This window comes from Vollenhovia emeryi, unplaced genomic scaffold (genome assembly GCF_000949405.1).
Source record: "Vollenhovia emeryi isolate VEMERY1.0 unplaced genomic scaffold, V.emery_V1.0 DF939140.1, whole genome shotgun sequence".
NCBI lineage: Eukaryota > Metazoa > Arthropoda > Insecta > Hymenoptera > Formicidae > Vollenhovia > Vollenhovia emeryi.
The window spans coordinates 1,668,875-1,693,779 of NW_011967226.1; the positions used below are offsets into that span (position 1 = coordinate 1,668,875).

The 24,905-nt window shown below is 44.8% G+C and overlaps 2 protein-coding genes across 2 annotated transcripts in view; one reads left to right on the forward strand and one right to left on the reverse strand.

Annotated features, from left to right (window-relative positions):
• The window catches only part of LOC105567149 (uronyl 2-sulfotransferase-like), a 28,877-nt gene extending 11,180 nt beyond the window's left edge, over positions 1–17,697 (reverse strand). The window contains exon 1 of the mRNA XM_012021765.1: positions 17,479–17,697. Coding sequence (XP_011877155.1) covers positions 17,479–17,502 — 24 coding nt within the window. The 5' untranslated portion in view covers positions 17,503–17,697. The remainder of the gene's footprint in view (positions 1–17,478) is intronic.
• The window catches only part of LOC105567146 (potassium voltage-gated channel subfamily H member 8), a 29,912-nt gene continuing 13,371 nt past the window's right edge, over positions 8,365–24,905 (forward strand). The window contains exons 1-4 of the mRNA XM_012021762.1: positions 8,365–8,762; positions 11,336–11,446; positions 22,488–22,721; positions 24,715–24,846. Coding sequence (XP_011877152.1) covers positions 11,371–11,446; positions 22,488–22,721; positions 24,715–24,846 — 442 coding nt within the window. The 5' untranslated portion in view covers positions 8,365–8,762; positions 11,336–11,370. The remainder of the gene's footprint in view (positions 8,763–11,335; positions 11,447–22,487; positions 22,722–24,714; positions 24,847–24,905) is intronic.

The following is a 24,905-nucleotide window of genomic DNA, read 5'->3' on the forward strand; positions in this document are numbered from 1 at the left end:
GGTCAAACCTATGGTACCATCTTATGTCCCCCTCGAAACCATACAACTTTTGTCTGAAACATTTTTTCATACCTCTTTTAGTTTTTTAAAAAATCGACTGTATAAATTAAAATGGCCCACCCTGTATATATATACATATATATATGTAAATGCATCGGTATTGCAACGAGCGCTTACCAAAAGGTTATGATATGTATGAAAATTAAAATGAGAATAGTTTTGCTCTAAAAAAAGCTGCTTATTATGTGATGCGAAATTTTCGATGCCTACTGTTATCTAGGTCAAATTGTAAAAAGTCGAAATTCGTCTGTTAAAAAAGAAATGTTTCATTGAACAAGATACGAAATTGAAATATTTATCAATTTTATATATTATATATCGATATTTTGTAATTAATATGTATATAAGTTATTTTGATCTGATCGACGAGGAAGAAATGTTTACATATCTGCGCTCTTAGCACGTTTCATTCCTACACTGTATACCGTATTTAAAGACTCACTGATAAACAGCCCACATAAATTGATACGTTCACGCAACAATATATTCCTGTAACGATATAACGCAAGAAAGAAATAAACAGGTACGCAAAATGTTTTCATAGGTGAGACATATTTTTTCGGTTTATTAAGCACTTGACTGCAATATCCAAGGAAGTATGCTCAAGTATGAAAAGATTCTGTTCCTATAATGTTCGAAAATTTCATTTAACAAATTTATTTAATATATATCTATCCGTCAGCGAATTAATTGTGCGTTAATATCATCAAATTTTCGTATATAAATTTGTTATATACATATATGTATATGTATATACATCCACCAGCAATGTCTAAGAAAGTATGCTCAAGTATGAAAAGATCCTGTTCCTATGTTCGAAAATTTTACTTGACAAATTCTTTCTCTATTTAGAATTAATTACGATCAATTATAATTTCTTTATTTAATATGTACATATATATATATATGTATGTATATCCGGCAGCGAATTGATTCTGCGTTAATATCAAATTTCTTTATATATAATATATTTTTATATACATATATATGTATGTATATATCCGTCGGCAATATCTAAGGAAGCAAGTATGAAAAGATCCTCTTCCTATGTTTGAAAATTTTACTTGACAAATTCTTTATTTAATATACATATTTTTTATATACATATATACGTATGCATATCCGTCAGCGAATTGATTCTGCGTTAATATCATAAGTAAATTGTAACTTTTAAGTTAAAAACTATCCAAGATTTTCGCCGTCAAGTGTTAATACCGATATTCAAAACCGGATCCGGTTTTTCAAGCAGAGCCGAACGTGGTGAATGCGGAGACCACGTCGATCGTGTGTCACGGCGCGTATCCGCGAAACTTGAGGCGGGCCGTCGGGGGTGTCGGCGGCGGTGCAGCGCCGTGACACGACGTGAAAAGCAGGACCGTGGGGCAACAACGGCGCGACGGCGAAACGCGATGATGATCGGAAAGTAGGACACGGCCCACGGCGAAAGCAACCGGGCCGCGCGCCTCCGAGCCACGGATGAGAGTTCGCCCCCGGAGTCGGAGACCATCGATCCCGCTACTTGCGGGGGTTGTAAGGTCGTTAAACTCCCCCGGTCTCCACCTGCACGTATCTCTCGCCGCATCGTGCACTTCCCCCGTATTATTCCTATTGATGTACCATCAGGAAAGGGAACTCGCGACGCGGCGATCCACGCGAGCGACGACGCTCCAATTTCGCGCGATCGCGATCCCATCGGTTTATTGTCGTCGTCGTCGTCGTCGTCGTCACTGCGGCGGTTCGTTTCAACTGGGTTGTCCGTTGCTACGCGGCGACGGATGGCTTTCGCTACGCGATACCCGACGAGGCGCTTTAACAAGGAATATCTTTCAGTCCGCGATATTTGCCGTTTATAATTTCAGAAAAAAAAAGCTTCTCATCTCTGTAATCATCCTGCATATCGGTATACATTGCGAACGCGATTCTCCACGTTTTGATGACGACAAATCGACTGCTCCCCCACAAGTGGACTCATTGCGACGCGAAATTGTTTGCCGTAATGAATCGAAAATGGTTCCTCCACGGGCGCCTCTCGTCGAAACGATAACGTTTGCGCAGCTATCCATCTCGAAGGCGGCGGCCTGCCGGCCTGCTGGCCGAAGGGACGTTCGCCCGTGGAGGCTAACGAAGAAATAGCGAGATCCAATTTCCGAGTGCTTATCGGTACAACATGTGATTGAAGTACACGGGGATTAAGGGTGGTAGGCCTGACTGGCATCAGGTCGATAAGCCGTCCACCCCTTAAGGTTCAGAAAGTCGGTGGCCTGTGCACGGCGAGGGTGCACGAGCGGGTTGGTAGGGTGAGGCGACGGGGGGAGGGGGAGGGGGGGAAGAGGGTGAGAACGGGAGAGAGAAAGGGCACGTACCCCGCGTGCCGCGGTTACGGCCGGCACGACATCGGCAATGCGGCAGCCGACGGCCGTTTTAATGTCGCTCTATACGTCGGCCAGTCGTTGCACCTGGCACCATTCGCCGCTTGGCGAACGCAGGTGGTGGTACGAGGGGGTGGCGGCGGCGGCGGCGGCAGCGGCAATATTAAGGACGCGGCCGCGCTCGTCGGGCCGCGTAACACGGTTTTACCAGATTGGGCACACACGGGCGAGAGATATCGATGGCCCGCGCCAACGTAGATAAAGACCGATGGTGAACGATCGTTACGCGCGTTATCTCGAACCCCGTACGTGCTACTTCAACCGGGGAGAGTTACGATAGCGAGGCCGCGATAAGGCCAAGTCGGAAGCCCCGTCTCTCCGAAGGACGCAGGTGAATCCGGTTCTTCCCCGGGCTGTACGTTTCCATATTACGCTTCGCCCTCGCGGGACTTTTCGACCGAGTACCGCGGGTATCAATCAACTCGTCTCGGCTGACAGAAATTTTGCCAACGGCGAGATCGTATACTTGGTTGTCCCTGATCCAATCTCTTCTCCGTCCGCGCGGGTATTGCTCAGGTAAATTAAGTCGCCGATCGCGTTATTAATCGACGTTTGATCGAAGTCGTCGCTTAATGCGACCTAACTCGCGCGAATTTATGCACATTTGCCGGAGCGAAGGCGCATCTCCCGCGCTTGCACGCCTCGATGGGCGCCTAATCTCGCGGAATCTCGAGATCGCGTTCGCCCGCGACCGGCAACTCTATAAATCCCGCGACGCGAGATCGGACGAGGTGGTCTCGGGTGTTGCTCGCTTAATTCGTTGGAACCGCTAATCCGTTTCGCTGAAACCGCTAATTTCGACGTACGCCTAATACATTCCGGGGGGGAAATGCGGTTCGTTACCTCGCGATCTGACGCGTTCCGCGCGCTCGGGAGACCTTTGCTCTCCCGCGCGTGAAAACGGGCGTCGCTCCGATTCGCGATTCCGTAAACAAATAACGCGATCACTTCGAACGGCAACTCTATTTTCCGAGATTTCACGCGTCCCTTCATATCGCGCGCCGTCTTTCACCTTTCCGCTTTTCCTTGAATAATGCATGAGATCCTGTATCCGTTCGTATTACCGCCCTGGCAGTTTGAAATTTACGACGTACATGCCCTACCGCGCGGCGAGTCTTAAGGTCCGGGCACACGAACGAACTTGAGCGATAAAACTTGAGACTTGAGAGAAACGACAAATAAAGACCTGAACGCACGAAAAAAAACTTAAGCAGTAAAACTTAAGACTAAAGGGAAATGACCAGTGACTGTCGGGAACGTAAGCAGCGATTGTGTGACTTAAGCGGTGCTGGAAATTCCAATTGGTTGAAATTCTTAAGTCTTAAATCTTACTGCTCAAGTTCTTTCGTGTGTTTCGAGAACGTAAGCAGCCCTTTCGAAACTCGAGCGATGCCGAAAATTCCGACTGGTTGAAATTCTCAAGGCTGAAGCTGAGAACGCACGAAGAAACTTAAGCAGTAAGATTTAAGACTTCAGGCCCGAGTACACGAGAAAACTTGAGACTTGAAGGAAATGACCAATGAGAGTCGAGAACGTGAGCAGCCATTTGGAAACTTAAGCAATGCCAAAAATTCCGATTGCTTGAAATTCTTAAGTCTTAAGTCTTACCCGTACCGCTTACGTTTCTTCGTGTGTTTCCAGCTTTAAGAATTTCAACCAGTCGGAATTTTCAGCATTGCCTACATTTCAAAATGACTGCTCACGTTCTCGACTCTCATCGGTCAGTTCCCTTAAGGGCCAGTTTCACAAACGTCGTTTAACCGCTAACCCATGGTTAATTGATCCTCTGTCTCTTCTTGGATAACAAGATAGAGAAAGATAGGAAGTCGACTGAACTCTGGTTAACAGTTAACCGACGTTTGTGAAACTGGACCTAAGTCTTGAGTTTTACCGCTCAAGTTAATTTTTGCGCGCGTTTTTAGCTTCACGTTTCGAAAGAGGCTTCAGTCTCGCGGGGGGACGCCGCAGTTTTTTTAATCTGAGACACCTGAGAGCCTCGAGGCGCTAGGTATCGTTCCTCCTCTTCGTTTCGTTAACGATAGTCGCTGAACAACGCGGAACGAATCGTATCACGCTACAATACATCGCGTCGTAAAGTAGATAAAATCGCTGGCCCATAAATATCGCTTGCGATTAAATCGCGTAGGCTAGCGAAAGGTATATAAAAGATTCATTGTCGCGAGAGAGATAGAGACACAGAGAGGACAATTAAACCTGCGAACAAATCGTAAAAGATGAAACTCGTTAACTCGTCGCAGTCGTTCGTGCCAATGACTTTTTATCCATTCGGCTATTAAATAGAGCAACGAGCGCACGCCGAGTTGCCTGTCCCGTTTTTTTTTCATCTCGTTTTTCCCGCCCTCTCCCTCCCCCCTTGCCCCCCCCCTGCCCCCCCCCTACGCCCGCCTTTCTCGTTGTCGCCTTCGTATCTCTGTCCCGCGGAGACGTTCCAAGTACCAGAGTATCGATTATATGGACCCTGTGTGCAGGCTTCATAACTACGCGCGGTCTGACTCTGTCTCTGGATAACCCACCAACACTGACGAGCCTCCCGCATTGTTTGGAGAATTTTTTCTTATCGGTCTCTTTGTAGCGCTGTTGTGTACGCGTAATGTATATATGTACAAATCCGCTGTATCTACAATACCGTAACGTCCGGGGACCCTCTCTCGCCTCCGTTAGTCGGTCGGACGGAATCGGAAACGGCAGACGGAGGTTTCTTTTTCGACTCGCGGAAACGGAATAACGGAAGGGACGACGAATCGGCGGCGGGAAGGGGGGGAGGGTGGAAGATTAAAGAGCGGCGCGTATCGAATCAATATTTTATTACGTATCCCCGGGGAGGAGGAAGGGGGGGGAGCAGCCTTTAATTTCGAAGAGGCGTCGCGGGCGCGCCTATAAAAAGCGCCGGAATGACAGAAGCGCGACGGTAGACGGGGCGGAATTACCGCAGGCGTTTACCTTATCGCCTCCCGGCGCTAATCCCGCCGCAAAGTACGCGGTGAGACGCGCACGCGGGGCTTTAACCGTACGCGGCGCCGTACAACGGTGTATCGCGGCCTCGGCTCGGCTCGGCTCGGCGCGACACCGCGCCGCTTCGGAAACGCAAGCTTTTAAAATTAGGTCGCAGCTTTATAATCGCGAAGTAGTCGAAGGTGGTATTCTTAGACCGCGGATGTGCAGCTGAGCGTAGCGGTTCTTCAAAATCTCCCCCCCCCCTCCTCTCTCTCTCTCTGTGTCTCTGTCTCTGGCTCTGTGGCTCTGGCTCTGGCTCTGGCTCTCTGGTCTCGTTACTCGACATATTATACGACGTGACGATGCTCGACGATGTATCACTCTTGGAGAACAACGTACGAGGCGACGACCTGATGGATAAACATCCATTTCTGGGGGTAACGACACCCGGCCGCCGACCGCCATCGCTCTTGATTAACCCGAACGTCCTCGATTTCGCTTCCGGCAACCGGACGGGAGACCGTAAGACGGATGTATATTCAGTTTTATTCCGCGTGAGGCCGCGCGTATCTGGGGAAACTCGAGCGTTTGATTTGCGGGCGGTGATAGCCTCGGCGTAATAAGATACAAGCTCCCCCCGCACGCGCGTCGCGTCGGCCCCTCGGCGCGGCCGGGGAGCCAATTTTCGATGTTATCAGAGAATATATATGTATATGTTAAGATTTAAAATAACTTGGTTGCAGGTTAAAAATCGAGCCCGCCCTCGTCAACTTTTTTCCCTCCCTTTCTTTCTTTTTGCAACGGAGATCTATATCGGGAGCGCTCGCAGATTGCGCCGGCCTCTGTTCATGAAGGACTAGCACGCGAATACAGTCATCGACCCTATGTTCGGTATATGAGCGGCCGTTACACAATACCATCAAACTGACCTGCAGCAACGTTTTATTCGATATAGACCTCGATGCGGCACGGCGCGGCGCGCGGCGCACGAACGGCTTTCCATCAACGAAAAAGTGTCGACCTTTACCACCGCGGTATATTTTTGTACGCTGCAAATCGTCCTCGTTACGGCGATTCTCGTCGCGCACGTACATACGTGCAGTCTTATCCGTGGACGCCTGGACCCGCACTTTTATCATCATTTTTCTCGTCTGTACGAAATAACTGAGTTTTAGGCCATGTGCATGCACTACCACAGACTTCTATAGAAGCTGCACCGACTACAGCCTGAAACTCATTGACGTATAGCTGAGAATAAAGATTGTGAAAATGTGAATCCTAGTAAAACTGAGGTCCCCAGGCATTAATGAATAAGTCCGTCCGTAAAGCCTTGCGTCCACGATTCAAGAACTGTGTCCAGGTTCTAGTTCCAAGAAATGTGCAACCAATCAACCTGTATCTTTTATGGAAAAGCTGCAAATTGTTTGGCTACACATTTCTCGAAACTAGAACTTGGACCAAGTTCTAGCATCGTGGATACAGGCCTTACGGTCCCTAGTAGCGCAATATATCGGCGCAATATTGGGAAGTAATGTAAATCTAGTATTCCCAATATTGGCCCGATATTGTAAGATGGGCGCCTTCTCTTATTAGTCGATATGTCTACCTAGCAATATTGGTTATTACATTGTTAAATATTGGCCAATGCGCCTCCAATATAAATCTAATATTGTACAATTATTATCGTGCAATATTTACGTTTATTCCGTGGCTCTGCGTTGGACAATATTGGCCAATGCGCTTCTAATATAACCAACATTGGGGCCAATGTTTAGCCAAAGCTATACTGTGCTACTAGGGGCGAGTCAGAGTCCGAGCTTTAAGGCGCGTTTAAAAGGCTGTCGCGGGAAAATCCGATTTTCCCGGCTCCGCGGAGAGTGAGTCGTGTTCTCTCCGCGAGGAAGAAAGGAACGCACGGCTCGACCTTGAAAAGATAAGGTAAGCTCCACGAGCCGTGTGCGTCAAAGCGCGGTAACGCGTGTCGTAAAACGCCCGAGCGGAACGAAGCGAGCGAAAATATATTCAACACAGGACGCGCATTCTTCGCGGAGTGGAATTGTTTGGTCGGATGGGCGCCGCTCCGACGTGAACGAAATATACCACCTCGTACCGCCTTGCGCCTGAAAGGGGCGAGGGGGAGCGAGACCCCCCGAGCGGTGATCCGTCAGTGTCGCGTATGATGGGACTTTGTCTTAACTCAGACCCGCCGTCGATCTTCGTTCGATCCAATATTCGAATTCTCGCCCGAAAAACTAATATATGCTCGTCGTCCATCTCGATCATACGTAATCATGCAAGTTGCACGCTGTCCGACTTCTTCGTGCAACAACTTGAACGATGGCGGGCTCCGCGAGGGGGATTATTCGTAAAGTCCATTCGTACACTGAAAAAAAGAATCTGATAGATTCAACCAGTCGTCCGTTAGAAAATGGACGAGTCAGAATGCCTTTAGGATTTACCGTGGAAGATATTTCATGACCCGAAGTTCGCTAGACTTCACTACACATCTGGGGTGAATCCTAAAGGAATTCTGACTCGGCCATTTTCTAACGGACGATTGGTTGAATCTATCAGTTTTTTTTTTCAGTGTACCGTCGCGATAAAATTACGCGTGTCGGTCGATTTCGCGCGGGCCGCCGGCCGAAAAAGCGAGCGCGCGCTCCAAGAATTAAAACAAAAAAGCCCACCGGTCAAACCGAAAAAAAAGACCCCTTTCGAGTGTGGAACTCGACCAGAGCTCGACTGAAGACCGTATCAGATTTTGAGGTCTGCGTGCGTGCGTGCGCGCGCGCAAGCGGGTGGTGTGTGCGCGCGCGCGTGCACAACCCCACGGCCCGGCGGTCGGGGTGGCGGAGCGCGGGGGTGGGGGTGCCGCGGGACGTCGCGGGGGGCGGGGGGCGCACACTTATCGGTGGTGCACGCATGTGCCTTCACCTACGCCTAGGACGCGCGTGTGTCTGTTACCTTGCCACGGTTTACCACATGTTGCGCTTGGGCGCGAGGGGCGCAAGTCAGCCAGGAGCCCGGGCCATCAGGATAGACGGAATCTCTCCCCCCGGCTCTCGGTCAGTTACGCGATCGCCAGCGAACGATTCGCGCGGCCGGCGCGCACCCCGAGGCTGTGCTCTCTGCTAATCGCTGGCTGCCGATCCCGGAGTGTGCCGCGATCCTCGGAGTGCATCGAACTTGACGGGCCGGGAGGCGCGAACGTCCCTCAGTCATCGCAGCGAAGGGGTGGATCGGCGTGGACGTGTGGGATCCGCCGCTGGTGGCTCGAAGATGCTCGATCAGTGAGCGGGTAATCGCTTTCTCGACAAGGTCGGTACTCATCGGGAACGGGGAAGCCCCGTAAAGTCCCCGTAATTGTGCACGTAGGTACGACGGGATCGGAGATGCGTGCGTGCCGTTCGACATGTTTCGGGGGTTTTCTGCACGAAGTAGATGTAGATAGGACGACGATTCCTTACTTAGTAATTAATAATCGTGGGACTAATGTTACGAGACTAATATTGCAATTGTATGTTGCAGTTTTATATTTCGTTCAGTACAATATGTGTGCATTAATAGCTCTATTAAGGAGGAGAATGTCGTTACGGTCTTTTTTTCTTTTTAAGGACTTCTCGTTTCTCGCGAGTCGATGGAACAACCTGTTGGTGAAGGGAAATATTTTTCTCGTTAAATAAATGATACTCCTCCCACCACTTTATTTCGGCGTAAAATAAAACAGCCTTACCTCATTATAAGCAATTTAAATAGATTAAGTTCCTTTCTCGATCGTTATTACGAGACAGCACGATCCCCCCCGTGCGCTACCCGCGCGTGCCAAAAGTTTGATTATTTTTAAATAACGTCGTACGTTTGTCGCTTAGACGGAATTTCCCCTTCCGTAGGTAATTTATATAGCTTGACGAGCTGCTTTTATACAGTAGCTTTAATACAGTAATTAACACCGCCTATTTCGAGCGATCTATCACCTGCAAAACGTTACGCAAATTTAGATATCCGTGCATTTTGTTGCCCCAATCTATTTTAGCTGGCACGGCACATAAATAATTGATACATCGTTTTAATATATAACGCGGATAAGCCCACCCCGAGCGAGATATAATAAGTTTACCCTTTTCGGCGATACTACGCGCAATTTGAAAAATATTTTAGAACGATTTGACTTTATCGAATTGAAATTTTTCCGGATTTACACATATGCAGATTTCAATTCGCTTCGCCAGCGCGCTCGCGCGCGGTTCATATATTCGTAATGTTACGTACATCCGCCGATATATACTTTCCGTTCACGTCCAAGAGGGATTTAAATAGCGATAATGTGCTCGCTCCTTCGAAAAAGTGGGAATTCCCTTTTCGTGGAACACAATAGGTCCATGTTTTTTCATTATTAACGTTAAAGAGAAGAAATCTGTATCATGTTTCTACGTTAAAAGCGAAATATTGTTAAGCTATATGGGTTTCGTTTTGAAAGCATTAAAGAACGCCGTGATGCACCGCACGAGGCTGGAATAATTTACGCTAGGTGTACATAGAGCACCGAGATTACGAGAGAATTTTCGTTATCGGTAAATAACATGGAGACTGTTGTTCGTAAACAGTTATGGTTGAAACGTTTTGCGTGGAATTATGCGTGAACGAACACATTAAACTGTAATAACTGACATAAATTGCTCCAGCAAGTTATTTAATAATATAACGCTGATGTTTATCGCACTATCCCTGGGATAAAAATCACGTACATTGTCGCGTGTACGAATTATACATAGGCATATACAATATATACATAAACTATTATATGTAGAGAGGAAAGTTCTTTATTGCAAGATAGGATTCTAACATGAGATAGTAGGTTTTCAACGTCCAAAGTCAATCACGAATCTCTTTTCGCAACGATTACGCGATCTAACAATCAATTTTCTGCTAAACAGAATTCACTCCAGGGGCAATAAATTCATGATGGGACCAACACAGATGATGCCAATTAATTTAGCGGAAACTTCGCTGTCTCGTATTAGGAGCCTGTCTCGTAACAGGAGACTTTCCTCTATTACATGTTTATCGCGTATCCAATTTTGTGATTCATTTCTGATTACGCCTATGAATAAAACATGCGGGCGGTTTTTCTATATCTCTGTTCAAATTATAATTAATTAACTAAATACACGAATGTCCCGAGGGAAGGGCGCTGATAACGAGTACAACTAATTTGCATATACAATATTTCCGAGATATGCAAGACGCAATAGTATAACCCGGTTATTCACGGACGGTCAATGATTTCTCGGCTACGGGAAAATAGAGGCGATTGGATTAGTTCCAGAAAATATTTATTGTATCAGCCCGGTACCGGGCAACCCGCGTTACAATGGCACTTTGTCCGGTAATAGGGAGATTCGAATGACGTTGACTTATTGTATTGTGTGCGATACTTACGGTATTGTACAGTGAATCGTGCGCTGTTAAATTCGTGGCGTTAAATTTGAGCTGCCACTGCGCAATTTAACTAAACAACGGAGTCAAATAAGAAACTACAGAAATGAGCCGAGTAGCAAAGTGTGATAACTACACTTTGCGCTGAAATAATAAATTTCGACGCACGTGGTAGTTGAAAATAGCGACATATTGTGCCGGGAGCGGCGACGACTCGTCGTTAAGTCAAGTTTAACGCCACGAATTTAACAGTGTATATTTCCGCAGGTATTTCTTAATGCACAACAATCGTGACCGAAGGTTCGCTAGAGAATTTTGCTGAGAGACGCGAGGACCGCAAAATATTTCTCGCGTCTTTGTGTACTAATTTGTTTTGTGACGTGTGTGTGTGTGTGTGTGTGTACGTGTGATGTGCGTACGAATAATCTAATTATGGCATTTACGCATTTGCACAGGTTCGTGCGCTTAACAGCGCGGTGGAGCGGCCCCAATGCCGGTCAGGAAGGGCCTCCTCGCTCCACAGAATACTTTCTTGGATACTATCGCAACTCGCTTCGATGGAACCCGTAAGTTATCTTCTATATTTGTATCTCCGATACGTGACAATATTACCAAACGCCGTTCGTATGCAACTCGAGTTTTGGAAAGATTCCCCACGCTAATTAGTTTTTTCCGTTACTTTAATTTACACTAACACGCAATTGTTGCAAGGTACATGTACAGTTTGATAGTTTTATTAATAATTAATATGTGCATATTCCAACAAAACTATCGTTTATATAATAAAATATTTGTTTCTCTGCGATCGATAATAATAAGAAATAAAATAATTAATAAATATCATAAATAATAAATATCAATTATAATTTTGAACGAAATATCAAATAGTGCCGGCTGTACCACACTGAAAAAAATTTCTGGTTGAATATGGACGAATCAGATAATTCCTTTAGGATTTACCAGAATTCCTTTAGGATTTACCAGAATTCCTGTAATCCTACAGAAATTCCGGTAAATCCTAAAGGAATTATCTGATTCGTCCATATTCAACCAGAAATTTTTTTCAGTGCAGTTATCGAGCTGAAAAACGAATCGTGTCCTAATTACCGAATAGACTCGATGTTTGTATGTTCCTTTAATATTTTTAATTGGCATATTTTTGAACAAAATTTTACAAACTTGTTTAGAAATTTACAAATATAAGTACATTGTTAATGTCTCGATCATTGAGACAGTTCAATCACTGGGATCTTCGCCTTACAATTCACGCTAATGCATCCCCGTAAATCGCCGGCTAATTTTATCGGTGGAAGCAACTAACGTTTAATCATGACCTTTTAAAGATATAAATCAAATACGACAGGCTCGCCACTTAGGTCCGGGCAAGCTGGAGGCGGCCCAGTAATCTTAACATTAATGTCGCACATAAGATATGATACATAAGAATAAAATTAATGTTAAGATTAATAATTAGAAAATCGTTCAAACGGTTGTATAACACGTGAATTCGCTGACGGTAATGACTCCACTTAAACTGTGTTATATGTCCGAAAGTAACAGCGCGTGGGACAGGCTGGAAAAATCATGTATTGCGAATACCGTCAGCGAATTCACGTGTTATACAACCGTTTGAACGATTTTCTAATTATTTTCCAAAAATGCTATACTTAGCATTCGGTACAATAACCCCCCCTCCACCTAACGAAAACCTGTTACATGTCCGAAAGCAACGACGCGCAGAACAGGTTGGAAAGATACGATGTGAATTCACACATTAATTTTAAAACGCCGCCTTTAGCTAACACGGACCTAAGTGGCGATCTTGTCGCATTTGATTTGTCTGCGGAATTTATTTCCAAAGGTAAAAGGCGGTGAACTGAATCGTGGGGCCGGGTGCCGAAGTCGTCGTTTCTTTAAATTACCTTTGATCCCCGTACGCGAGGGTTGCGCGCCCCTAAATTCTCTCCGCATGTTGCTAAGGGATACGGAAAAAAAAACGATAGGGTTCTTCCTGCTGTCTGCATCGATCCCGGCGTACGTCGGCATTGCAAAAACGTTTTCGAATTAGCGGAGCAGCGAGTTGCAGCGAATAAGATAATATCGTTAATACATCTTTCTCTTTCTCCTTTCTAGTATAAACCGCACGCTTTAAGTTAAACTCGTTCAGTTCCGCGTTTCATCCGTCGGGGTTTATCATTTAGCCTCAACCGAGCCTATAATGCTAATGTCCCTGTATCACGCGGCTTTCCCTAATGCCTCGATGCGTGCATCGGCATTAACTGCGGAGACATTAACGATGCGAGAGGCGTAGGACGTCGGTGCCGATAGGCCAGGTGGTGCGACGTCATGATTATAGCGCGCGTTGCAGCCGTTGGGTGCATAAATCGAGGGCAAATCCTCAAAATGTCCTTTTTCTTTTTGCTAAGCCGCGATTTTATTATTCGTAGCTCCAGGGAAAGAGCTCGGGCCGCAAAACGCAATGGCTTTAGCTCCGGAATTTCAGAGTCAGCAGCGGTTGCCGGAGCAACGCTCATTTAAAGAGATTGCAGAATATAATCCTGCCAAGATATTATTCTCGCGGAAATTTGCGTGTCGATACGGCACGTGATTTTATTATCCAAATTTCGTCCCGTTTCAATCACTTGTCCGCGCGAATCTCCCCCTTATCTCCGCCCTGCGAAGCCGCAAGTTAGTTAACGCCTAACTTTTGTGTGTACCGGCATGAACGTAAACTCTGGTTCCTTCGAGCTAAGAGGAATCTAATTATAAGAAGTAGGTGACGGATCGCGAGCGTCGTCATCTTCAAACGAATTACAGTTAGAATTGCGTCCTTAATCAATATCGGCGTCTTTTTCCTACGACAAGGATACCCGTGGAACTTCATCGATGGCTTTGCAAAGGGTTGCATGTTTCATATATTCTCCTCCTTTTATACACACAGTATTGCGCGCACGCGAATCTATTGATTAACATTCGTTAATCTCCGTTCGTTTATCCTTTTATATGTATATTTCCATATCTCTTTGTCCCGCAGTTTCTGTCCTCCCTTATTTATTCCGTCGTCTAGTCATTGCGCGCTCTAGCCAATTATTTTCTTATTCCTTTGCGGTTACCTCCCGTACATCCTTTTGAAATTGAAAATATTTCGCATTGTGTTTCCCATTCTATTGTTATAGCGACGTATTACGATGCAGTGCTCCGCGTGCAGTTAGATAACCCCTCGCCAAGAACACCTGATAAAAACTTGGTCCGTCGACCCTGCGTCTCGCCGCGTCCCCTCGCCGGCATGGAATATTAATTCGACATCGGCGACACGCGAATCGATCCTGTTTTCAAAGTCGTACATATTTCGCGCATAGAAATTGGCGCGAAGAACATCCTCCTGCGCCCGGCTACCATTGAAACGCGTGCTTTACACTCGATGTCATCATCGATGTATCACGTAACCTGTGAAATCTGATTGCAGCTATTTCGCTCGCGTTACGAACGGCAATTATTAAATGCGTGACTCGAAATTCTGAAATAACGCATATTTATTGTTTACATCGGGAAAACTCTCGGCACGGAAACAAAGGAAAATAATAATATATCGGTGTTATTACAAGTTACATTATGTTTATTGCGTATCAATTGCAAAATATGGGATGCGCGTTGTTTACATATTTATACGATCTACGTACGTGTGTTTAAACGCCTATACAATTTCGCTAAATATCCATTACCGCTGTTATTGTTATTGCCGATATCTTAAGAGCATATTAATATCGTTTGACCTATTTATAAAAATTCATTACGGTCTTTTACATTCAATGTAGCCGTCGTTCTGTCTGTAAAAAAAGTGGAACGTTACAGGTATAATTACGAGCTATTATTGATCAATACGATGATGTATTATCGCATTGTTAAAAAAAAGAAGAGAGGGGAGCTGTGTGTATTTTTTTCAAAAAATATGTTCAACAAATATAGCAGTTATTACCAGCTCCAACTCGGACGTTGCATTGTTCGGGCGTCGGTAAAATTTCTATTTATTGATTTTTAACATTCAGCCAGTGTGTGCCAAAGAATCTGCGAAGCCGGGCTTTTTTTCCCATTCCCGAATCTCTTCCGAATCTACTGATAAAACCTACTCTCTAAAAGTCAATCGGTGCATTGTCACTGAACACAGTTATAAGTACAGCGCTGAATAATTTAAACCTTTAGAGAGCCTTTCCTCAGCGTGCACACGCGCGCGCGCACGCACACACGCACTCACGTTTAGCATTTAGAAATTGATCGAGTCCCAAGTAGAACGTATCGTTCAGTCACGAAAACGTCAAGATGGCACCATTTTTTTATCATTTCTTATGCATCATGGTGACGTCAAAATAGCCCACAGAGAGCACCTATTTGTGACGTCATTAAGACATCAAAATGTTGTAAAAGTGATCTTGTTTTACAAAGCAAAGTTACTTAAATATTATATACATAAAAAATAAATTAAAGTAATACGAGATAAACATAATATATGACTGATCACGCGATCTGTAATAATATAGTATTATACACATCGCGAATATCATAAGGCAGCATGTCATAAATCAGTCATTGCAAAGTAAATCCTGATGTCGGTCTCATCTTTTCGCGTAAAGTTCATCATTTTGATGTTCACATTGACGCTCCTGTGACTAACTTGCTCCACTTGGGATATACATATGCGCTTTTACTACCCCCGCCAGGGCATTTTTCTAATTTGAAAAAGTACATAGCTGGGCCCGGAGTTGAGGATGCATTACGACAAGCAGTCGTAAAAAGTCAATGGGGTCTGCCGAATCGTAACTCTTTTTACTCCGCGTGTAACGCGAAATAACTGGCAATAACTAGAACGCACCCCGCGACGGTTGTTGCCGCGACTTGAAGAAGAACACTTTGAAGACACACGGGAATTGGAATGCCGTAAAGGAGATAGGTGCACGGTGAGTGTGACCAGTATCCCCGGCGGCTTGCAACTTTCAGTTATACGGTGCACGGCCCCCACGCGGATCGTATCCACTCGGCATCACTATAGCTGTCACAATGTTTCGACGTACGTACGCATGCACGTTACGCGACGCCGACACGTTGCGAGAGCGAGTTTCAATCCGCGTGCGTATTACCTTCTACATCAAAAAGTCCTGGGCTCTTCACGCTCTATGACACATACGTACTGTCGCGACGTTAATTTTCGACGCTTTGTGCACCGCGTTGCCACGTGTGCACAAAGTGTCGATGTAGCACGCTAATTGCCGCGATAACTTACATCTCTGACAAATAAATCCCGGTTAATTTTCAGCACATTAATGACGTCGATCGTCGCTCAATCGTTTTGTATTTAGCGCTTGGAAGTCTGTGACGACGGCCAAAACTCGCATTGGCCAAGCCCGAAAACGAGAATAGATCGGTGAAAAATGACCCGAGAGGGATGTCGATGGTACCGTAATCCCTGTAACTCGTGACTGGTAATAAACGTCGGGATAATATCGCGCGGGACTGTGTAAAATGTGACTTTTGCACATCGCGAGCGGAGCGCAAAAATATTAAAACCCGTTTAAGAAACTCGCGAGCTGTGCCAGCACAGTGCTAAAATTAAGATGGCATTCACGGAGGTATGATTTCTGCTGGATGCCGTACGTCAATCAGAACTTTGAGAACTGCGTGTAAACAGCGAAGGATATGTTTGGTGCATATGCAACGCTCGCGAACTGCTACTCTTGCAAAGTTACGGTATAATTAATTCTTGAGCGAAAAGTTCAATCCGCTGCGCATATTTATTATGTACCGTAATGCACAAAGCGAGCTCCCAATTCTCCTTCGTGTTTATCTATTCCTTTGGTGAATAGAAAACGCTTACGAATAATCCACGTATCGATCCAGGCGACGAGGGTAATGATGATTACTAAATATGGATAGCTCGTATCTTATCGTAAATAATAACGGGTACTGACGCAGATAGATAACCGTAGAACGATGCACGCACTTATCGGCGCTTTGCTCTCGATACATTGATAAACTATAATGTTCAACGACAAAACAATTACGAAAATAGTTTAAAGGGCCAAATCGGTTAACGGAAAGTCTCGAATTCTAGAACCATTCTAGAAGCAATGTCCTAGCCAAACTCGAACTTTGTAATTATTTCTCAGCGACATACTTTAAAAACAAACGTCATTTGCAGCTACAGATGTTACTTTTATTCGTATTCATTCGTCGTTAGAAAGAAAAGCCTGAATTAAAGGTCACGATATCAGCGACGCGGTCTAACGTATCGGCCATATTTCTCCCCAAAAGATCCCGACATATATTTGATGAGACCAACGAACAGAGTTGGTCACACGGGATTTCATAAGCTTCGGCTCCCACGTATCCCAGGGTTAATATCCTGTTACCCACGTCAGGAAAGCATTGTAATGCAAAGGGAAAAAGTTTTCTTGTTCCCGAGAAAAAAAGACTAAAGTTATCGTATGAAACTGTAGAGATTGGACAAAAACTGTTTGGGGAAGAGAATGAATATCGTTTCGACCGGGGGGGAAAAAAAGAATGAGATTTGATATTACAATATGAATGATCATGTGATGTGACAAACCTGTAAATTATTCCTCCGCATCATTTCCTCTCGGCTGTATTGCGCGCATGTTGACCGCGGTATGCAGCTAAGATTTATTGCACGGAACCGCGATTGCGAATCAGATTGCGTGATAGCGAAATCTGGGATTGTTTGAAAAATTCGCGACGGCACGATGATGGAAAATGAAATCGATTTAAGCCACAAATGTATACAGGCGCACGTGCGTACGTGTGTGCGCGGGTGTACGTGTGTGTATTTGTCGTTTTACTTGTCTCCCCGACCCTTCCTATTTCAAATTTCACGATTAAACCCAGCGATTTCTCGTTTCCCCCGGCGGAGAATACCAAGTTGCCGGGAACATTTCTAATAAACTTGCTTGAATAATAAATCTACCGCCCTCGAAATTAGCCTGATAGGAAAATTTAGATGCCGCAACATCGCGGATTGAATCCTTATCTTTTCAAAAAGCAGAGAGATATATTTCCCAATAGTTTAATAGAAATATTGTCCAATTCTGTAAAAATTCGAGCAACGAAACGTAAAAAAAACTCACACGAATAATATTCAATGCTATGAGAATCGTTAAATATTTTGAAAGCTCAATTGTGAAACGTAGAAACTCGTACGAGAGCAAAAAGCGTGCGCGTGGCGAAATATACCAAATGAGGAAATATACTAGTTATCTAAATGCTTGATTAAAGCCCATTCCCGGCTTTATATCTCACCTTTTGTATCCGCCGCACGCAATTTTGTGTACCGCAGCTGCATATGCAACGCGACCTGTGCGGAATGCGATTCTTAGAGGGGATCGTGGAAAATGTCTGGGATTGGAAAACGCGCGCCGTGACCGCCTTACGTAATCGAGTTGTAGCAGATTATATTATAACTAAGTCTTTAGCAGGTGCGCATCGGAAGTGGCAACATCGTTCCGTTTTCCAACGCTTCCAATACCTGACGAACTACGGGCGTAAGTCTACGTCGCTTATGATCCACTGTCTGCAACGCGCACGATAGCATCTCTCGCTGCGCCCGCGAGAGATGCAACACGCGAACGCGGAAAACAATGGATAGCTCTCCTTTGGCAGGTCAATAACCGTTCGCGTAATATCGAAGAGGCTATACGTATATATAATATCGACCCGCGGTCGCGCTGATAATGTGTTTTAACCTCGCGAGAATAGTATATCGCGCAAGAATACGTATCGCTTTGTAAAGCTCGGAGATGAATATTCGCCCAAGTTAGATTGCTTCGGGCCAAGTTTCGCCGGTTCGACCACTTTTGCGCGTTTCAATCTTGGAAATACAAATAACGGTGACAATGTCATCTCCGTTCGGTCAGTATCGTCAAATTTAAATCTGAAACAAATACGCCCGGCCATCTGACCGTCCTCCGCGATCTCTCGGCGAGATTGCACCGCGAAATTTTGACGGGAACGTCTTTCATGCAAATCCAAGGGAGGGGGAGGATCGCCGACGGCTAATAAAATTATCCTATTAAATTATCCCTATTCGAACTCACTTGCAACTAAATCCGCGAAACGTGACGATGCTCGCAAGGTCGTCGAGTATCCATACCTTACGTGTGTTATTCCTGTAAATCCGTGATGGCCCTGATAATGTCGCGATTAAACATTGACACGCGACTGAAACTGGCACTGTGTGAAGTAATATTATTATTTTCGGCTGAACATCACGTATATTTTAATCCATGAATATTCTATGAGCCAAAGACAACAGGGAACGTGACTGCAGTAGATAATAGCAACGGATGTACATCGTACGAACGTATCGCGTGCTATTCTCTATATTCTTGATAATTCACGACAATTAGCTTGTAGCCATTGTTTTAATTGAATTTGCGCGTAAGTGCTTGTTATCGAAACCACTGATACGCCACGAAAATACCAAATCGCGCTGTTGTGTCAACGACAAAATGCTAAAAATCATATATTTCGCCTTTGTCCCGTTAAGTAAATTGCGTGGTGTTTTCGCTCTTTCTCGTTGTAGTTTTGCAACCAACTGTACGACCCTCCAAAATGTTCACGAATGATTTTCTCGTCAACGTCCGCCGAAATTGTAACGAGTGATTATCGCAAGAGGATTGGAAAATTACAAATAACGATTAATGCGCGCAACTTGATATATCAGTCCATATATCTATCTTGATATATCTAGCTGCAAGTCCATGAAATACGAAACACTGCGTGTACATCGGATTAACGAGTGCGGAAACCAGTAATCGCGTTTGGTAAAACGAATCGTTTTGCGATTTTTCGAATTCTATATATTTTGTAAAGAGCGCAAAATCTCTACTCTACTTCTGAGAACTTTAAACTATTTAAACTTCGATTACCGTGGCTTGAAATAATGGAATTCTCGGGAAATTCTATTGCAGAGCTCACGTTTTTTGCCGTATTCAATACACCTTTTTAGATACGTTCGAGAAAAATCCGATACTAAGGGCGCGGAAACACGTCGCTTGAAACCTAGTAGAATAAAAATTGGATCAAGAGAAACCGTTGATCGCTGAGCGGAACAACTGGAAGTGTGCGTGAAAGAAACTAATTGACGCTTTGATACCGAGTAATTAGTTGTTCCGTTTGATGAGTCATTCCGGCTATAACTTACGCAATTTGCCCGGAGTTCGGAAGCCCCGTGGGATCCCGGTAATTATTTGGTGCTACCGCCTCCAGGGCAATCGGGCGAAACTACACCCGGGACTTTACCCCGGACAACTCGTTCGCCACTCGCCCTAATAATCGTTTAGCAGTTTGTGATCGATTTATCACCGCAACTTACAAACTGACTATTCAGTCATGCTCCGAATATTGCGGGCGCCTTTAATCCTGCAGTTTTCTCTTCTTTTATATCGCGACTCGCGTAGCGATTTTTCTTACGAAAACGACTACCTTACTCTGGGAAAAGAAAGACGGCTAGCAATCCATTTTGGGGCCCACAATTAGTAATCGAATTATTTGGACTGTTCGTAGCTCTAATCTTTTACGAATCTCACCCCGCGTAACTGAAAGTCGCAATTAGCTGTTCTGTCTATATCCAAGATTTTTAAGTAATACTAATCAATTCTCTCAGTTAGCTCTGTCGATATTCAGTAACGCAAAGATCATTTTCGCATAAGAGGCACTAACCGAAGTGTTAAGTTGCTTAACTATCAAAAAATACGGTCAAAATTTTTCCCAGAGTAGAATTACGAACAATTCAAGTAATTTGACTACCAATTGTGGGCCACAAAATGGGTTCCCGACTCGTTTTTTCCCAGAGTGCGCACACCTTTTTTAAGATTGTGCTCGAGAAGGACCTGAGCCACAGTTCGACATACATTTCTTTATCGTTGTCTATTACTGGCAACCTTAAGAATCTTTAATTTTGACGTTTCTAGCATTGGCCTCATTCAGCGGAGAAAACTGTTCAGTGAGCGCTTGCGCCGATTGGATTATTCCTTAAAAATCTAGAAGAATAGTTCTATCGCAGCACAGATCTAAAAGTACAACCCAATCAGCGCGAAGCGCTCACTGGGCAACTTTCTCCGCTGAACGCGGAACATTGTACATTGCGGTGCACCAATTCGGTTCGGATCGTCAAAAAGCGCCTCTGTTTAAATAATGAAGTGATATTTTAGCCCGTCTTTAATTGTTACCCGAACCGAATGAACGCATCGTGCTGTACTTTACCATTGTACCCTATCGCGTTTCCAAGGCCAATGACGCAAGGCACTGGGAACAATCGAGAATTGCGTAAGTCGCTGTGCTGTCGATAATCAAGTTGATGACGTCTCAGAAAACAAAAGGACGCGTGGTGCAAACGTTGCAATAGTTAATTACCCGGGTTGTTGGACGGTGGTCAATGATACTGACGTCATCGTAGTGTCTAAGGGTAAAAGCGACGGCGATTTTTTTAGCATTGCACTTGACCTTGAGATTTTTCCCGCTTTTCCTATCTCGTGGCATACGGAATGACGCCTCCTGCGGATGACGACAATCCTAAGTAAAGTGTTGCGACACGTCATTATGCAGCGGCGCTTGCCGCACGCTGTGCTTGCTCAGGATTCACACATTACACCCGAACGCGAGGGCTCAGAGGCGGAAAACGCGTAACTCGTGAGATGCATTTAAATTAATACGACGAGCGGTTAATGCGATATTGTTTTGCGAACACGCGCGTTTCCTCGGGCATAAATTTCGTCGGTAAAACGAGGTCGTTTCGCGCGAGCGTGTATGGAAATTATCGGCCATCCGCCGATGGCAGGGCCAGCGAGACTCCGTGGTGTCACAGAGCAATGACGTGATTTTTTTTTCCAAACGAATAAACGCCGGACACATACGCGCGCGTCCCTGTCTTTCGGGTTAAACGGTAAGAGCTTTCACGCGTGCACGAACGCCCTTATCAGTGCAGGACATGCACATCCTGCATTGCTCTCCTTTGTCCCGCGCGAGTGTCTGAGCCGATCGTAAGGAAGTATCCGGAAACGGCGCCGCGTCGTTCGATGATTATAGCCACCCTTCATGCGACGTGGAAAATAGGAATTAACGCGAATAAAGTTGAACCGTGAAGGGATTATCGACTAAAAATACGCCCCTGGGGGGAAAGCTGCGCTCCTCCTTTGGGGCGTTTGATTAAAATGTCAGATTTTTAGGTGCACTTTTGCATCGCATGAAATCCTGTGCGAGCGCAGGCAAACGCATATTTTAAAACAGAATTATAAAAGAGGACTGGTTGGTTACAAAAAAAAATATGTAAAATCGGATGAAGAGGACTGGCACTTTATACATGACAGTTTTTCCCCCCCCCCCCCCCCCGATACGTTGATGTTAAAGAGTGAATTTTGTGGATTACAAAACTGGACGGCATCTTTTTTTTATACGTCACGGAGTAACTTCCGATAATGTAATTTCGGCAAATAACTTGCACGCCCTTAAAAGGGCGCTTTTGTCGTTATCAATTGCGATCAATCTTCGATATACATACGTATATATATGTATCTAATACGTGTGTCTCACTTCTGTTCGCAGACAGCAACTTTGTACTGGGAAATGCGCAGGTTCCGTCGATCTATCCGATCGTCTACTGCTCCGATGGATTCTGCGAGCTGACAGGATTTGCGCGAGCGCAAATCATGCAGAAGGGTTGCGCTTGCAAGTTTCTCTATGGGCCGGAAACGAAGGAGGAAGAAAAGGCCATGATCGACAAGAGCCTCGAGAGCAAGACGGAATTGAAAATGGAGGTTGTCTTCTACAAGAAGAACGGTGAGTTCTCCCCAAGATATCCAATGACGGGGGTGTTTCTGAACCGTGAGCGATCGCACGATGAGCATTACGCCCGGCGTCGTAAAAGATTACCTCCGCTTCCATCACAAGAGAGTATACATACTTTACGATGCGTATCTTTAATCCTGGTCTTTCAGGAAAATTACAGCCATTTGCGGTTTGGCTGTTATCGCTTAAATTTTCCTTTACTTAAATACAAGTCTCACAGTCTTGGCGTAGTTACATTTAATTTTCCAATCTTTTAAGATACATGGAAAAATTAAGAATAAGTGATTATTAAAAGACCAACATTTCGTTACGTCGCAGTTTTATGCGACTTCCATCACAAGAGAGTAATACATACTCTACGTTGCGTATCTTTAATCCCGGTTTTTCAGGAAAATTACAGCCATTTGCGGTTTGGCTGTTATCGCTTAAATTTTCCTTTACTTAAATTGTACAAGTCTCAAAGTCTTGGCATAGTTACATTTAATTTTCCAATCTTTTAAGATACATGGAAAAATTAAGAATAAGTGATTATTAAAAGAACAATTTCGTTACGTCGCAGTTTTATGCGACTTCCATCACAAGAGAGTAACACATACTCTACGATGCGTATCTTTAATCCTGGTCTTTCAGGAAAATTACAGCCATTTGCGGTTTGGCTGTTATCGCTTAACTTTCCTTTATTTAAACTGTACAACCTACAGTCTCGGTGTATATTACATTTAACTTTCCAATCTTTTAAGATACGGAAAAATTCAGAATAAGAGATTATTAAAAGAAAAACATTGCGTTACGTCGCAGTTTCATGCGAGTGTAACGTAATGTAACGTATGGTATGAATAACGCGTGATGTATTATGGCGAAGAGTATAAAATCTTTAATGTTACATCCATATTTAAAAGAGCGAGTGAAAGAAATGGAGGAAGAGGGAGATCCCACGCGATGGGAGTCATTATTAATTTACATTTTTCGAGCTTGGGCGACATTAAGGAATACGATATTTTCCAAGGAAAATTCGCTATGCAAAACCAAATGGAGTAATCTTGTGCCTGCGTCGCTGACTGGCGCTCTTCGTTTTTCCTTGGCGCTACGAGAAAAATCAATCTACGGCGAAGCTAATCGAGAGGCCTTTCGCAATATACTCCACATTACTGTCTTGACCCGGAATTTACTTGCACGGCAGTGCAGTTTAGCTAAAATTTTTCCATCGGGCTGAAGAACGCGAGTCAATCGTCAATTCGCGAGCTTGCGCAAGGCCGATGCAACGCCGCGGGAAGGCAAACGATTGTTTCGTTTGTCTTTCTCGCTACGTCTCTCTAGAAAAGTCACGTTATAGTCTTCGTCGTTTACAGCAAGCGTCACCGTTCACAAACGCGAATAAAAGTCAATGTGTCGAAAATAAAAAAGGATCGGTTTTTGAATTGAGGGAGAGAGAGAGAGACATCTCGTGAAGAAGGGATCGTAAGGAACGTATCGGTGACGGAAATTCCCTTCTACACGCGACGCGATATTCCTTTTGTAGACCATACCGACGAGCGTTCGCGGCAATTCCATCGGGAGGCATCAAATAAAACGTCATCTTATCCTCCATTGTGTAATCACGCTGTATTTTCATAGAGGCGAGGATACGCCGCGCGTTGGTGTCCGACGTATTTCCCGCCTCGTTTTTCTCTTTACTTTTTTTAATAATAATGTTTCGCAATTCTTCGAAAAATACCTCGCTTTAAAAAAAAAAAGACATGACGTAATCCGTCGCTCGCGTCACGGGTCTTTTTGTACGCGCGCGGTACGTTGTACCGTGTATAAGTTTGCAGTGTGGCTGACGCAAATATCACGAAGCTCATTATCGGAGCGTGAGCTTTCAGCGGTGAGCAATTTATCGTTCCGCGTTCCCCGCGGACGACTCGTTACTTAAAAATTGATAGCCAAACGATATTACTTCGTGTTTCGCTTGCTTTCGGTAAACGGTCCCTTTCGACTTGTGCAGGAAGTCCATTCGATTGCCTACTCGACATTGTTCCGATAAAAAACGAGAAGGGCGACGTTGTTCTGTTCCTGGCCTCGCATAAAGACATCACGCACACGAAGAACCTTCAGCTCTGTGAGTTGCACGATAGTGGTGAGTTCTAACCATGCTTCGCTGCTAAATACGCGCAGGTGGATCGATTTTAATGAGGA